A 16,732-nucleotide genomic window follows, 5' to 3' on the forward strand; every position below is an offset into this window, starting at 1 on the left:
GAGATGAACAATAAAATAACTGAAATGAAAAATACACTACAAGGAATCAATAGCAGAATAACTGAGGCAGAAAAATGGATAAGTGACCTGGAAGAGAGAATGGTGGAATGAACTGCTGCAGAACAGACTAAGGAAAAAAGAATGAAAAGAAATGAAGACAGCCTAAGAGACCTCTGGGACAACATTAAACGCAACAACATTCACATTATAGGGGTCCCAGAAGGAGGAGAGAGAGAAAGGACCCGAGACAATATTTGAAGAGACTATAGACGAAAACATCCCTGACATGGGAAAGGAAATAGATGCCCAAGTCCAGGAAGCGCAGAGAGTCCCAGGCAGGATAAGCCCGAGGAGAAACACGCCGAGACACACAGTAATCAAACTGGCAAAAATTAAGGACAAAGAAAAATTATTGACAGCAACAAGGGAAAAACGACAAATAACATAAAAGGGAACTCCCATAAGGTTAACAGCTGATTTCTCAGCAGAAGCTCTACAAGCCAGAAGGGAGTGGCATGACATATTTAAAGTGATGAAAGGCAAAAACCTACAACCAAGATTACTCTACCCAGCAAGGATCTCATTCAGATTCGACAGAGAAATCAAAAGTTTTACAGACAAGCAAAAGCTAAAAGAATTCAGCACCACCAAAGCAGCTCCCCAACCAATGCTAAAGGAACTTCTCTAAGTGGGAAACACAAGAGAAGAAAAGGACCTACAAAAACAAACGAAAACAATTAAGAAAACGGTAATAGGAACATACATATCGATAATTACCTTAAATGTGAATGGATTAAATGCTCCAACCAAAAGACACAAGCTCGCTGAATGGATACAAAAACAAGACCCATAAATATGCTGTCTACAAGAGACCCACTTCAGACCTAGGAACACATACAGACTGAAAGTGAGGGGATGGAACAAGATATTCCATGCAAATGGAAATCAAAAGAAAGATGGAATAGCAATACTCATATCAGATAAAATAGACTTTAAAATAAAGAATGTTACAAGAGACAAGGAAGGACACTACATAATGATCAAGGGATCAATCCAAGAAGATATAACAATTATAAATATATATGCACCCAACATAGGAGCATCTCAATACATAAGGCAACTGCTAACAGCTCTAAAAGGGGAAATTGACAGTAACACAATAATACTGGGGGACACCTCACTTACACCAATGGATAGATCATCCAAACAGAAAATTAATAAGGAAACACAAGCTTTAAATGATGCAATAGACCAGATAGATTTAATTGATATTTATAGGACATTCCATCCAAAAACAGCAGATTACACTTTCTTCTCAAGTGTGCACGGAACATTCTCCAGGATAGATCACATCTTGGGTCACAAATCAAGCCTCAGTCAATTTAAGAAAATTGAAATCATATCAAGCATCTTCTCTGACCACAACGCTATGAGATTAGAAATCAATTAAAGGGAAAAAAAACATAAAAAACAAAAGCACATGGAGGCTAAACAATACGTTACTAAATAACCAAGAGATCACTGAAGAAATCAAAGAGGAAATCAAAAAATACCTAGAGACAAATGAAAATGAAAACACGACAATCAAAAACCTATGTGATGAGGCAAAAGCAGTTCTAAGAGGAAAGTTTATAGCAATAAATCCTACCTCAAGAAACAACAAACATCTCAAATAAACAATCTAACCTTACACCTAAAGGAACTAGAGAAAGAGGAACAAACAAAACCCAAAATTAGTAGAAGGAAAGAAATCATAAAGATCACAGCAGAAATAAATGAAATAGAAACAAAGAAAATAATAGCAAAGATCAATAAAACTAAAAGCTGATTCTTTGAGAAGATAAACAAAATTGATTAACCATTAGCCAGACTCATCAAGAAAAACAGGGAGAGGACTCAAATCAATAAAATTAGAAATGAAAAAGGAGAAGTTACAGCAGACACCGCAGAAATACAAAGCATCCTAAGAGACTACTACAAGCAACTCTATGCCAATAAAATGGACAACCTGGAAGAAATGGAGAAATTCTTAGAAAGGTATAACCTTCCAAGACTGAACCAGGAAGAAATAGAAAACACGAACAGACAAATCACAAGTAATGAAATTGAAACTGTGATTAAAAATCTTCCAACAAACAGAAGTCCAGGACCAGATGGCTTCACAGGTGAATTCTATCAAACATTTAGAGAAGAGCTACCCATCCTTCTCAAACTCTTCCAAAAAACTGCAGAGGAAGGATCACTCCCAAACTCATTCTATGAGGCCACCATCAACCTGATACCAAACCAGACAGAGATACTACAAAAAAAGAAAATTACAGACCAATATCACTCATGAATATAGATGCAAAAATCCCCAACAAAATACTAGCAAACAGAATCCAACAGCACATTAAAAGGATCATACACCATGATCAAGTGGGATTTATCCCAGGGATGCAAGGATTCTTCAATATACGCAAATCAATCAATGTGATACCCATGTTAACAAATTGAAGAAGTAAAACCATATGATCATCTCAGTAGATGCAGAAAAAGCTTTCGACAAAATTCAACACCCATTTATGATAAAAACTCTCCAGAAAGTGGGCATAGAGGGAAACTACCTCAACATAATAAAGGCCATATATGACAAACCCACAGCAAACATCATTCTCAATGGTGAAAAACTGAAAGCATTTCCTCTAAGATCAGGAACAAGACAAGTATGTCCACTCTCACCACTATTATTCAACATAGTTTTGGAAGTCCTAGCCACAGCAATCAGAGAAGAAAAAGAAATAAAAGGAATACAAACTGGAAAAGAAGAAGTAAAACTGTCACTGTTTGCAGATGACATGATACTATACATAGAGAATTCTAAAGATGCCACCAGAAAACTACTAGAGCTAATCAGTGAATTTGGTAAAGTTGCAGGATACAAAATTAATGCACAGACATCTCTTGCATTCTTATACACTAATGATGAAAAATCTGAAAGAGAAATGAAAGAAACACTCCCATTTACCATTGCAACAAAAATAATAAAATACCTAGGAATAAACCTACCTAGGGAGACAAAAGACCTGTATGCAGAAAACGAGAAGGCACTGATGAAAGAAATTAAAGTTGATACCAACAGATAGAGAGATATACCATATTCTTGGATTGGAAGAACCAATATTGTGAAAATGACTACACTACCCAAAGCAATCTACAGATTCAATGCAATTCCTATCAAATTACCAATGGCATTTTTTATAGAACTAGAACAAAAAATCTTAAAATTTGTATGGAGACACAAAAGACCCCAAATAGCCAAAGTGGTCTTGAGGGAAAAAACTGGAGCCGGAGGAATCAGGCTCCCTGTCTTCAGACTATACTACAAAGCTACAGTCATCAAGACAATATGGTACTGGCACAAAAACAGAATTACAGATCAATGGAACAGGATAGAAAGCCCAGAGATAAACCCATGCACCTATATGGTCAACTAATCTATGACAAAGGAGGCAAGGATATATAATGGAGAAAAGACAGTCTCCTCAATAAGTGGTGCTGAGAAAAGTGGACAGCTACATGCAAAAGAATGAAATTAGAACACTCCCTACCACCATACACAAAAGTAAACTCAAAATGGATTAGAGACCTAAATGTAAGACTGGACACTATAAAACTCTTAGAGGAAAAAAAAGGAAGAACGCTTTTTAACATAAATCACAGCAAGATCTTTTTTGATCTGCCTCCTAGAGTAATGGAAATAAAAACAAAAATAAACAAAGGTGACCTAATGAAACTTAAAAGCTTTTGCATAGCAAAGGAAACTATAAACAAGACGAAAGGACAACCCTCAGAATGAGAGAAATTATTTGCAAGTGAATCAACGGACAAAGGATTAATCTCTAAAACATATAAACAGCCCATGCAGCTCAATATTAAAAAAACAAACAACCCAATCAAAAAATGGGCAGAAGACCTAAATAGACATTTCTCCAAAGAAGACATACAGATGGCCAAGAAGCACATGAAAATCTGCTCAACATCACTAATTATTAGAGAAATGCAAATCTAAACTACAATGAGATACCACCTCACACCAGTTAGAATGGGCATCATCAGAAAATCTACAAACAACAAATGCTGGAGAGGGTGTGGACAAAAGAGAACCCTCTTGCACTGTTGGTGGGAATCTAAATTGATACAGCCACTATGGAGAACAGTATGGAAGTTCCTTAAAAAAACTAAAAATAGAATTACCATATGACCCAGCAATCCCACTACTGGGCATATACCCAGAGAAAACCATAACTCAAAAAGACACATGCCCCCAATGTTCGTTGAAGCACTATTTACAATAGCCAGGACATGGGAGCAACCTAAATGCCCATCGACTGTCAAACGGATAAAGATGTGGTACATATGTACAATGGAATATTACTCAGCCATAAAAAAGGAACAAAATTGGGTCATTTGTAGAGACGTGGATGGATCTAGAGACTGTCATACAGAGTGAAATAAGTCAGAAAGAGAAAAACAAATATCGTATATTAACACATATATGTGGAACATAGAAAAATGCTACAGATGAACTAGTCTGCAGGGCAGAAATAGAGACACAGATGTAGAGACCAAACGTATGGATACCAAGGGGGGAAAGTGGCGGGGGGGTAGGGGTGGTGGTGTGATGAATTGGGAGATTGGGATTGACATGTCTACACTAATATGTATAAAGTAGATAACTAATAAGAACCTGTTGTATAAAAAAATAAAATAAAATTCAAAAAAAATTGGAAATTGAAAGAGTAAAAAAAAATAAAAGAAAGAAATTGTCTGAGCAAACCTAGGAAGCAGGAATTGTAATTCAGCCCCATTTCCCAGACCCAGAAACTGAGGATTGGAGAAGAGTGACTCCACCCAATTCACACAGGTTGGAGCTGGTATAGTAGGCACAGGGGTCCCAGTGTGTCTGCCCTAGAACTGCTGCTCTTTGCACTGCCCTGCACCATTCAATGTGGCTTCAACTTGCTTTCTTTTCCCAGAGTAGAAACTTGAGGGCCATGGTGATGGGGTGGCAGAGTTAGGACTAGAATTTGGGACTCTGAATCCCAGGCCAAGGCTGTTTTTACTACTTTGTGTCAAAGCTTTTGGGAGTATGGAAAGCTATCTGGAGGCTGGGAAAAAACATCAAGCAAGGCTTTCCCTAGTGATGGCTTCTTTTTTCTCATGCTTACTAAGTCCAACAAAGCTGCAAGGTCCATTCTGGGTCACCAGGGACCATGAGAACAACTGAGGCAGACAGTTCACAGCGAGGTTTCATCCTCGTGATTTATCTGAAGCTAAAAGATCAACTTATATCAGGGATTATTTGATGGACACAGAGAAGGGGCTCTTCTTTATAGAATCCTAGGAGAGTAACAAAGCGCTCTCACCTGAGATTCAGGGAGGCCTTCTCCACGCCCAAATCCCTTTCATAATTAGGTGTAATTATTCTTGTCCCTTGTCCTCATCTGCACCAGAGTGAGAGTTAGTCTTTAATCCGGGAGCCCTTAGAATGGCAGGATAGCGAGGTCACCTGGATTAGCAGCTAATGGATTCTCTACCCTTTGTTCTGCTGATAATGGAATGAGACAATGAAATATTACTCTGAAGCTTGAGGGAGAGAATTTACAGGGCTCAGGCTGGTGTGTTTTGCAAATTAGGTGGCAATACAGAGAGAAACCAGTTGTTATGCTTTTCTGTTCTTGGGCAGCTGCAGTAGCAGCTTGTTTCTTGTGTCATCCTCTTTCAAAGGGGTCTCCCCACCCCATGGTCTCCAAGCCCCCAAGCCCCCACCTGGCTTACCTTGCAGCAGTGTGTAGAAGGCACCTGAGGCAGACAGGTTGGTGGTTATGGTGACATCGTCCTTGCTGGATGTCTCTACCCGGACATGCACTGAGCTGTCTGTATCACTTCGGAAACTGCTCACCTGGCCAGTAGGGAAGGTCACATTGGTCAGGCGCCCAAAGCTGTCGTACCTGAAATCCAAGGGGTGGCTCTGAGTAACAGAAATATAATTGTGCCATTGCTGGAACTTGGCAAGTTCTACCTTATGCCATGGTTTTGCATGTTCTGCTTTTCTTTCTGGTCACATACATTTCCACGTCTCCTGCACCTCTTTGGACACCACTCCACCCGCTGATATTCAACTGTAGGCAAACAACTTACCTCTCTGAATCTTGCTTTCCTAATTCCGTAGAGTGGAGATGATAACCCCTGCCCTACCCACCACCCAGGATTCCTGTGAGCAAGATGTGGAAGTGCCCTGTCACTATGTCGCCCACGAAGGGTGAGATGATGGTGCCCATATGAGACCCAGAGTCTTAGAGCTGGGTGACTCCCAGAGGCGAGCAGTCAAACTGCTTGCTTGAATACTGGCTCAACCGCCGCCCGCACCCCCCTCCCTGCCCCCAGGAACTGTAGGTTTCTTCTGAGCAGCACTGGAGATAACCCTAACCCTAATCCAGGAAGCTACAGATCCTGGGAAAAGGGGACTTTGAATTCCAACCAGGATTCTGCTGCCACATAAGCAGGCTAGACAGATGGGCTCTAGCAACCCCTTCACATCTAGGTTTCTTCACATCTGGCACCAAGCAGCTATGTATCTGTGGCACTCAAAACTCACAGCTTCACTCTGGGGTGGTCTTTCTGACGCATCCTAATTGAATCTTAATTCTCTTTCCCATTCTCCTGATGAGACTAAAAGAAATACCTAAAATTATTCACCACCTACACCATGGCGTTCATATTGTTCAGGTATGGTGCTAGTCGCACAATGCTCATACATTCTTTCATTTAATCTTCACAACTAGTCTAAAAGGTACATGTTAGCTCCTTTTTGGAGGAGGCTCAGAAAAGTGAGGTCACCTGCTCAAGGTCACACAGCTAAGTGTGGTAGAGTCGAAATTCAGACTCAGCTCTGTCTGCTTCCAAGCCACCACTTGATGCTCCGTCTTCAGGGAGCATTTCCGTACTGTCTATTTGCAAGTATCCATCATGTGTGCTCTCTTACCTGCTGCAGAGTAATTGGGAGAGAGCGGGGAGCGGGCTACTGACATTTCCTAATTACGGGAGGCTGAAGTGTAAAAAGGTAGGTTTTAAAGAGCCTTTTTGCCCTTGCGTGCGAATGGGGAAAAAGTTCTTCACCCAGACGCCAGTATTTCTGACTTCTGCTCAGGCTCGAGCTTATAGCGTGGGTTCAGCTGTATACGTCTCCCTCGTGTACTCTGGGTCTCCCACTGGGCTTTTTTTCCTGCTTGGCTTTTAATACTGGGGTAAAGCTGTATTCTTGGCCCCTGAGGGTTTTAGTCATGGTGAAATGAAAGGCCTGAAAGTCCAATTCCATCCTTGCTCTTCTTGTGATGCCTTCGGCTGGGCCTGGCTTCCTGATGGGACGCTGGGGTCCCACAGCTTCTATGGTTTCAGGTGAGACTAGGCAGGGCTCTGCTGAGCAGTTTTCTGTTCAAGGTCAGATGAATGCCGCATGGACTCTGCCATCTGCCAACTCCTTCTGTCCCTGCGGCTGGTACTGATCACGGCACGCTTTACACCAAATGGTGATAGTCCCTGGTGCGGAGGAGGTGTTGGTGAAGGTCTTTGGAATGAATTGCTCAAGTCCTTGGCCTGAGACCGACTCTGGGGGAAGGGCCAAGGGGCTCTGGGAGAGTTGAATCTTTGGTGCTGAGGCCTGAGGAAGGGGAATGGAAGCCCTTTCCAAGATGGCGAGAAAAGCAGGGGTCTCGACCACATACGTCAGACCTGAGCTCGGTGGGGCAAGGCTGTGGAGCTGTATTAGTCCTTTGGGTTCTCTTAGAGGCAGTTAAGGGGTTTGGAAACCTGTTTCCTGTCATGATTTCTCATTTTTCTTCCTTTGTACTGAATCAGGCTGTTATAAGGAAAGGTCAGTCTGGCTTAACGGAGGGTGGTGGCGTGACTTGACCTGGACTGGAGGGAAAGGTACAGAGTGCCCCTCAGAGCCAGGTGAGGGAGTGACTCTGAGAGATTGCTGCAGGAAGGAGGGAGCGTCTTGGGGTAAAGATCTGGAATGCCTGTCCTGAGGCCTCTCTCACCTGGAGAAGCTCACAGCTCTGCTCCCTTTAACTCTGGGAGAGGCTGGTGTCCTTTTTAACCCGTCATGGCTGCTGGAAATTTGAACAGGAAGGAATTTCACAAAAATGTTTACAGTGGCTATCTCTGGGAGGTAGAATTACAGGTGATTTTAGTTGCTTATTTATATGCATTTTATACTCCCAAGATTTTTTTTATAATTAACATGGATTATTTTCATAATCAGAAGAGTGCTGTGACAAACCAAGTAATGCCTCATAAGCATGGCCACCTTGGGGAAGAGGACTTTTAAAATTACTGGCATTTATAGAAGCATCTCATTTATAGGACATCTGCCAATATCAACCTCTAGGCCTTTTCAGTAAAATATTACTAGGGCATCCCAAATTTCTGAGCCAAAAATCAAGACCCCCCCCCCCAAACTGGCTCTGCCCTGGTCACCTTAACTGTATCTGTGGTCTGTGAGTAAGCTGAGTGCTGTCAGATCCCAAGTCATCTTTGACATCAACTGGAAGATCCATTTCAGTCCAACAGTTTCATGGGATGAGTATGCTGTTCTAGTCTGGTTCTTTGAACACCTGTGATCCATGTACACACTCTTTATTAATCTAATTTCCTGACCTAACTGGATAAAAAAGATTTATTATACCATGCAAGATACTTAAAATGGAGTTTTGGAGTCTTACAAATAAGACTGAATAGATTATTAATTAGGGCTCAGATGTCGGCTCAATACTACTTCTATCAAGGCCTTGCTCACAGGCCACCTCATAAAGCCCTCCTTGGTCTCCCCAGCTCTTCTCCCAGTTATACTCCGGCACAGCTCTATCACAGGATGTGTCCCCTGCATCATAAGAGCTGACGCACAGCCTGTCTCTTACTTTGGCCTCGGAGTGCCTGAGTCAGGACAGGGTCGTGGAGTCAGACAGCTAGACTGGTGATCTCGATTCCACCACCCTGGAGGTCTGGCCGCTAGTTCACCTCAGCTTCCCCGGCATGGGGACTGGTAGAGAGAAGACGGGCAGGGAGTGTTGGCTGAACGAATAAACAAATGCATGACTGGACGTGTCAGGCCTCTTTCCTGCTCTGCGGGAGAAGACAGACTGTCATTCATTCACACGCTACCCCTTGCAGGACCTGACAGAGGCTTGACACACAGTAGGTCCCTGATAAACATCTGCTGAATGCACAAATAGGGAAACAAGCACCTTCACTAAACGATACTTGAGCAATCTCCGTAGGCATCTCCCCAGAGTTTTAGTCTCCAAGATAGAAAGAGGCTTTACATGAAGGCAGACAATCGTAATTATTATTGAAGGTGGCCTGTAACACATAATTAAATTGAGCCTGAAGACGATACAATGAAAAGGCCCCCTGCTTTCAAGATCTGCTTTTATTTTATATGAGATGGCCAAAAACAGTAATTTCCATTCCTCACATTTTCCATTAGAAGGACTGAATGTCTTAATTAAATGAACGTCCAACAGAACAGCCAATTTATAGAATTTTCTTGTCCCTTATTCATTCATTTCAGCACTTCCTGGAGCTTGAGAAATGCCACTGGATCTCTCTGCCGCCTGATCAATACCTGTGATTATGCCATCAGAACGCTGCTGCTTCTGCCTCTGCGGGGAGGAGCTGGAGCTGCCCATCCTCTGGACCTTGACCTCTGCCCTGTGGCCCCCTTGGTGGGGCCCTTTCTCTTCCTGCTACAGAGCTGCTAAGGGAAAGGATATTGGTGCTCCCCAACAGGGTGTTGGGGACAGGTCTCTGTCTGCGCTCCCTGGATTACAAGTGGCTGCCTCAAACCCTGGCCCCATGAGGGACAACTTCTAGACAATGGCTTAGATAAGTCTGTTGCAGCTTTACTTAAATTACTGGCTAATTTTCTTCCTTTCCGTTGGAGAGGAACAGAAGGAACATGTTGGTGTGGGAAGGTCCTTGGAGCCAGGTGGTCTAGGCTTTGAATCCAGGCTCTACACTTGCTAGCAATGCAACCCTAGAGGGTGGGCACTCAGTTCTGTTTTTCCGCTAACCATCCAACTCCTATCACAAATGATGCTATTTCAGGTAGGTTATATAACATAACCTTGTGTGCTTCTGTTTTCTCCTCTATAAAATGAGGGTAATAATACCTGTCTCAGAGAGATACTTGAAGATCAAACACGGTAACATATTTAAATGCAAATTCCTTCCAGGGCCTGCAAGGACCCCATGAGACTGCCCTCACCAGACTATCAACTCCCTGAAGGAAGGGACTTTGTTCAGTCACTGGTGTATCCCCAGAATTTAGGAGACTGCCCAGCATATAGTAGATGCTCAATAATGTGAATGAGTGTTGGTTGAATGATCTGCTCTTTCCTGCCTCTTTCTGATTTCACCTTGAACCCTATTCCTTCCTACTTCCTCTGTTCCATTACAATTGCCTCTGTTCTCCAAACACACTGAGTTCAAACCAGGCTTGGGGTGCTCACACTGACTGTTCCCGTTGCTGGGAATGCTCTTCCCTCCAATCTTGGTAGGGCTAGTTCCTTTTATGACTCATGTTTTAGTTCAAAAGTTATTATTCCAGCAAGGCCTTCCCTGATCACCCTTTCTGATGGGTCCTCCCATCTTTACCACATTATCTTATTTTACCATTTTCACTTATCATCTTGTTTATTTGTTTACTTGACTGTCGTCTCTCTTTTCCCGCTAGAATATAAGCTCCATGAGGACAGGGACCTTGTTTGTATTCTTAGTGCCTAAAGCAGGACCCAGCATATAAAAGGTACTCAATACATAATTCTTGGATGAATGAATGAATAAATAAATAAATAAATAGTAGACATTTTTGTTTTTTCAAGACCTGGGATGAGAATAACTAAGAACTCCATCCCTATTACCTCTCACTTTCCATATGAGGAAGCGCAAATTCATTAATATTCATAGAGTACATTTTAGGTACTGAGCACTGTGCTCACAACCATTTTTTTTTTTTTTGTGGTACGCGGGCCTCTCACTGTTGTGGCCTCTCCCGTTGCGGAGCACAGGCTCCGGACGCGCAGGCTCAGCGGCTATGGCTCACGGGCGCAGCCGCTCCGCGGCATGTGGGATCCTCCCGGACCGGGGCACGAACCCGCGTCCCCTGCATCGGCAGGCGGACTCTCAACCACTGCGCCACCAGGGAGGCCCTCACGACCAATCTTGAAAGTGGGCATTATTATCATCATTTCACAACTGGTGAAGCCGAGGCTTGGAAAGGATAAGTCACTTGAGTGAGTTCACACAGCTGACAGAGGAACGTAGATTCTGTCAGGTCTGTCTGACCTTAAAGTCTGTGTTCTTTCGTCAAGCTTCCCATAAAGATGGTGCCATTTCAGATCAAAACCTTTCTGTTCAACTATGTTAAAGAAAAAATTGGGTTTGCAAATCTCAAGTTGGGTCAAGAAAACTGACAGTTCTCTCTTCCAGATGCTTTGCTTTGCTACCATTACAGCTGACTTTGCAGTGATGCTGAGCCCCACCTTGGGGGTATGATGGAGACGGCCAGGTGATTGGCTTTTTACGATTGCCTTTCACTGACTTTTCTTCACTCATTTTCCCAAAGGATCTTTGGAGCACGAGGAAAGAACACACATAAAAGATGCATAGAGTGGCTGTGAACTTGGCTCTCAGAAGAGGACCACTAAAGGGTATCTTCACATACACTGCAAAGCTTTCTTCTTCACACTCAATACTTCACATCTCGAGCCATTTTGCTATGCGTGGCTGGTGAGGAAAATGCCACATTCCCTCTCTGATACTAAACTTTTGCTGATCAGGGACTTTTTAGTTGAAAATAAAGATTTGATTTTTACGACTTTCATCTATGATTGTTTCAAACAACACCATCACCAACAAGAGGAAATGGAGGAAATGGCCACTGTAACCTCTGTGAATAACTAGAGTTCACAGCCCATGCACACCAACAGTTCCCTTGACCCCAGGTCACTGTAAGAGATTGGCATCACTAAACCATTTGCAGCTGCTCCAAAACTGCAGCAGAACCAGGCTACTTGTTGCCTTCTGCAATAAAAATTTGTCCTTCCTGCCCATTTCCCATAGAATTAAGTCCCAACAATGAATTGTAGTCTTCAGGATTTCTAAGATCTGGTCCACCCTATCACTTCAGGTCTTAGCTCTCACTGATGTTATATTTGAGGCCATGCATCTGGTGGTAAGTGCTTAGGATTCAGGTAGATCTGATATTGAACCCTGGCTCTGCCACTTATGTGTACAATGTCACAGAGCCAGTCAATGTCTGTGCTGTTTATTCTCTGTTCCCTCCTCAGATCCATTCTCTGCCCTTCTCTGTGCTCAGAGGGGCTGACCCCTGCAGACTGCATCCCTGGGGCCCCTTGATAGCTTGCTTCTGGTTGGGTTCAGTCAATGGCAGGAAATGGCAAGAGACTGGAGGTCAAAAGGAGGAGTTTTCCCTACTCTCCATGTCCTTTGGTGTCATATTTCTAACAGTGGGTGCATCCACCCACAATTACAGCTTCTACCAGATGCCTTCTCCTTCATGGTTACAGCTTCCACTGGGCTTTAGTAAGTAACAATATCGTATTCCTTCCCTGCCTTGCCCTTCACCCTGAGGGTTGGTAATAGTTGTTCACTGTTTTTAGTGCCTGGATGCTTCACTGTCCTTTCTTGGTTCCCTTATCCCTGCCTATACCTCTAATAACACTTCTTCATTGGAAAGGTATTTTTGCTGGATATAGAATTCTAGGTTGACAGATTTTTTCTGTCGGGAGCCACATAGGAAGTGCCTTTGAGTCTCAGCACGGACGAGACCCTTAGTGTCAGCAAAGCTGGTGCTGTCAGGTATAAATATGGAGAGGTAAAGTTCTCCTCTGCAAAGCTGATGCTGTTGGACATAAAAATGGAAAAGCAAAGCTCTCGTTTGCAAAGCTTCCTGAACACAGGGTTTTCTACACTCCCCCTACCCTGTTGTTCCATGAAGAGCAGCTCCCTCCTGGTGGCTGGTGCCGTGTAATTGGTCTCTCTTGCCCAGTGCTGTAAGCTGGGCCCTCTCTGGAGGAGAAACCTGGGTTCCCGAAGACATGTGATCAGAGCCGGGGCCCCGCCAGTTGGCGAGGGAATCCCAGGGCAGGTGCTGGGCGTGGAGGCCACGGGGGCATAGGCTACCAAGGTGACAGAGAACTGACCTTCTCTGGGGGCGCTGCACCTCGCTCACTCGCACACCTCACATCTCCCTGCTTGGCCCCGGAGGATGGCTGGTTAGCCAGAGACGGGTAAGATTCCTCAGGGAAGGAACAACCTAAGACAGGCACAGTCGCAGAGGGGCCATCAGGAGAGAACTTGGGGGCCAACAGAGGTGGGGCACAGACCCTCACCCCCCCAACTTGTCCCCATGGCTGCTTCGCTTCCCACGCCCAGCTCAGATGGGAACCCAGGTAGCAGATAAGAGACCTGGCCAATGGCAACTGCTCTCCCGCCGCAGCAGGGCTTTGTTTCCCATTTTCTCCGTGGACTACAGCTTTCCTCTGTGTGGAAGCCAAGCTTTGCTCTGTGTGATTCCCCTTGTTTTCCCCTGCCTTTGCCTAAGGTGATTTTTATAGGATTGCTATTGGTGTTGGGAAAAATGTATAGTTTTAATGCAGGGGTTTAGAAAAGACCCCAATTTAGGGTAAAAACCAAGAGAAGGATTATAGCTACTTTGGCTCCTTTAATGATTATATTTGTTGGGGAAATACAATGGTGGGAACATTTCTGCAGCAGCTTTGTACTTTAAAAGAAAAATTGCAAGAGTTATGGCCTCCCAGTGGAGTTATAAACATGCTGGGAAATACCTGGGTATGGTGGCAAGGTTTTATGCAACAGTGGCTTTAATCAATGAGTTTACGGTACAATGTCCGTTCCCATGGTGTTTTAGAAGTATAAAAAATAATGTGTATTGTTTTGATTGTTTTGATTACTATTATAGGGTGAGAAAATCTGTGGATGAAATGTTGTATTTTTGCTTTTAATTGTTAATAGAATTATTTGCTTAAGTTTATAGCTTGATTGAGCAGAATGTGCAGGTACAAGAACACCTTAATCTTTTGAGAAGAATGAAGAAACCGTAAACAGAGTTCCTGATGTAGATGTGACCAACATGGACTTAACCTGTTTTGAGAGACTCTGGGCGATGGGAAAATTACCTAACCTGTTTTAATCAATCTGCTGATGTAAATTACCTTTGTTTTGTGGCCTATGTGGGGGAGTTTTTGGTGTGGGAATGAGGATGTTGAATTTGAAAATGAGATTACTTTATAGTATAAATACTTTGAAATCAGGAGAATAAATTTGTCAGAGCCTTGCATCCTTTGAGGTGTCTTGTGCTCTGTCCACGCCGACTCCGTCTTCCCCTTTGGGTGAAACCTGTTCAGCTGGGGCTGGTCCCCGGCATTTTCTTTCAGCATTTCTGTTTTCTAGTTTGTATGGTTTCTGATGAGAAGTCTGCTGTGATTCTTTTCTTTGCTCCTCTGTAAAAAATGCCTTTTGGGGGGCTGCTTTCAAGATTTTCTCTTTTTCTTTTGTACTCAGCAGTTTGAATATGATATGCATAGATCTATGTGTGTATAGTGTGTGTGTGTGTTTATTCTGCTTGGTGTTTTCTGAGATTTGGGGTCTGTGGTTTGATACAGATAATTCTCGACCATTACTTCCTCAAATGGTTCTTCTGCCTTGTTCTTTCTCTCTTCTTCTGGAATTCCAATTACACGTATATTAGAGCAGTTGATGTTCTCCAGTTCTTGGTGCCCTTTTCTGTATTTTTTTCATTCTTTTTTTCTTTGTGTTTTAGTTTGGATAATTTCTATTGACCTATCTACTTTCCTCGGCGGTGCCAAGTTTACTGATAAGCCCATCAAAGGCAGTCTTCACTTCTGTAACTGTGTTTTTCATTTCTAGCATTTCCAGTCAATTCTCTCTTTTAGTTTTCATTTCTCTGCTTCAATTATCCACCTGATCTTGCATGCCGTTCACCTTTTCCATTCGCACCTTTAACATAATTTTTGGTTATTTTAAATTCCTGAAAGACAGTTTCAACATCTGTGTCATATCTGAGTGTGGTTTTGATGATTACTTTGTCTACTGGGAGTGTATTGCTTTTTCTTGCCTTTTTGTATGTTCAGTTGAAAGTGTGACATCTTGTGTAATGCAGTAGACAATGAGGTAATAGATTTGGGGTATGAGTATGAGTTTCCTTCTGCTCAAACTTTAGTGAGAGAGTTTAAGTTAATTTAGGTAGGATTTGGGCTGGCTTTGAAATTTGTTACTTCTACGCTTAACCTTAGTGCATCACAGGCGTTACATTCCTCCAGCAATACCTTGAGTTTAGGATGTGAAACTGGTTTGCCAGAGGGTTTTCTTTCAATGTGTCTATTCTATTCTCAGTTTCAGGTCCCCTCTTTGTGCCAGGCCTTAGAAAGGGTCTCTTTTTAGCCTCTTGTATCTCTTTCCCAGTAGTAGGCTGCTTTTCATTGTTATGTTTAGCTTCTTAGCTAGTGGTGGTGGCTGGTGAGCTTGAGAGAATTCTCTTTTGTTCTGATTATGCCTCAATCTTATATTTGCACGTGTCCCTGAGTCTCAGGGGTGTGGCCTCTTCAATGCTCCTGCCCCTTTCAGGCTGTCCGTCTGGGCCCATTACATATTCCTGCTCCTCTTCCAGCAGTAGTTGGAAATTTTTTTCTTCCTTCATTCAGCTGCTATGGTTTTCCACCAGTACCTAAGTAGAATAGTGTGTGTTGCCCTCCTCTCCACAGATTAAGCCTTTTATTCCATGTGGGAGATCAGGTGAGAGGGGTCTGGGTGGAGCAGGCAGAAATTTGTGCCCCTCCCTCAGCAGCTGCTGTACCCCTCCCCCAGGTCTACCACAAGGGATATTTTCTTACATCTTTCCCTAGCCTTTTCTGTGAGTACCGAGCGGGGTTTGTGGAGAAAAGTTCCGGAGGATGTGGACTCTCCCAATTTCTGCAATCTCCAAGGGCTTCATACTCTCTTGCCAGTACACACTGAGCCTTTATAGATTCACCAAGCTGAACTTTTCCTTCCAGGGACTGGTTGCACCTACCAGGTAAGTTAGCGCTCACATCTTGTCTGCGATGTGACACTCTGTCTCTCCTTGGATTTGGCCACTTGGTTGCCCTGTGACTTCAGAGAAGGAGTTCAAGGAAAACTCATGAATTTGCCATTTGTTTGGCTTATTTTCATTGTAAGGTTGGGAACAATGCTCTTTCTAGCTCTTACATCCTCAAGCAGAAACTGGAAGCCAAGTCTCTTCATTGGAACCATTTGAACTGAATTCAATTTCCCGCTGGGAGTACTGATAGTGCTGGAGCTGCGATGTAAACCTAGTATTTTTCTCGCTACAGCATATTTTTTTCTTCCCTTCATTATCCCCCTTCTCTCCTGAATGTGAATTTCATTCATAAAATAGTTACTGAGCATCTACTAGGTGGCAAGCCCCAAGCTTGTACAGAGATACATTAGTTAGGATCTCAGAGTGGTTAGCTCGAGCATAAGGATGACAGGGGCTGTCACAGGGCACCATGGGATGCCAGAGCCACTTGCCCCTATGAAACTTACTCATGCCTAACCAGCAAGACAATTTTGGAACCCGCCT

General features: G+C 43.2%; 1 protein-coding gene across 13 annotated transcripts in view; it reads right to left on the minus strand.

The window, feature by feature from the left end:
• The window catches only part of TENM4 (teneurin transmembrane protein 4), a 739,976-nt gene that overhangs the window by 25,055 nt on the left and 698,189 nt on the right, over nt 1–16,732 (minus strand). For all 13 annotated transcript variants that reach the window (XR_009564930.1, XM_060303774.1, XM_060303773.1 and 10 more), the window contains one exon: nt 5,821–5,993. Coding sequence is in view for 12 of the 13 variants with exons in the window: in XM_060303774.1 (XP_060159757.1) it covers nt 5,821–5,993 (173 nt within the window). In the remaining variant the exon portion in view is untranslated. The remainder of the gene's footprint in view (nt 1–5,820; nt 5,994–16,732) is intronic.

This window comes from Globicephala melas, chromosome 8, assembly GCF_963455315.2.
Source record: "Globicephala melas chromosome 8, mGloMel1.2, whole genome shotgun sequence".
Lineage (NCBI taxonomy): Eukaryota > Metazoa > Chordata > Mammalia > Artiodactyla > Delphinidae > Globicephala > Globicephala melas.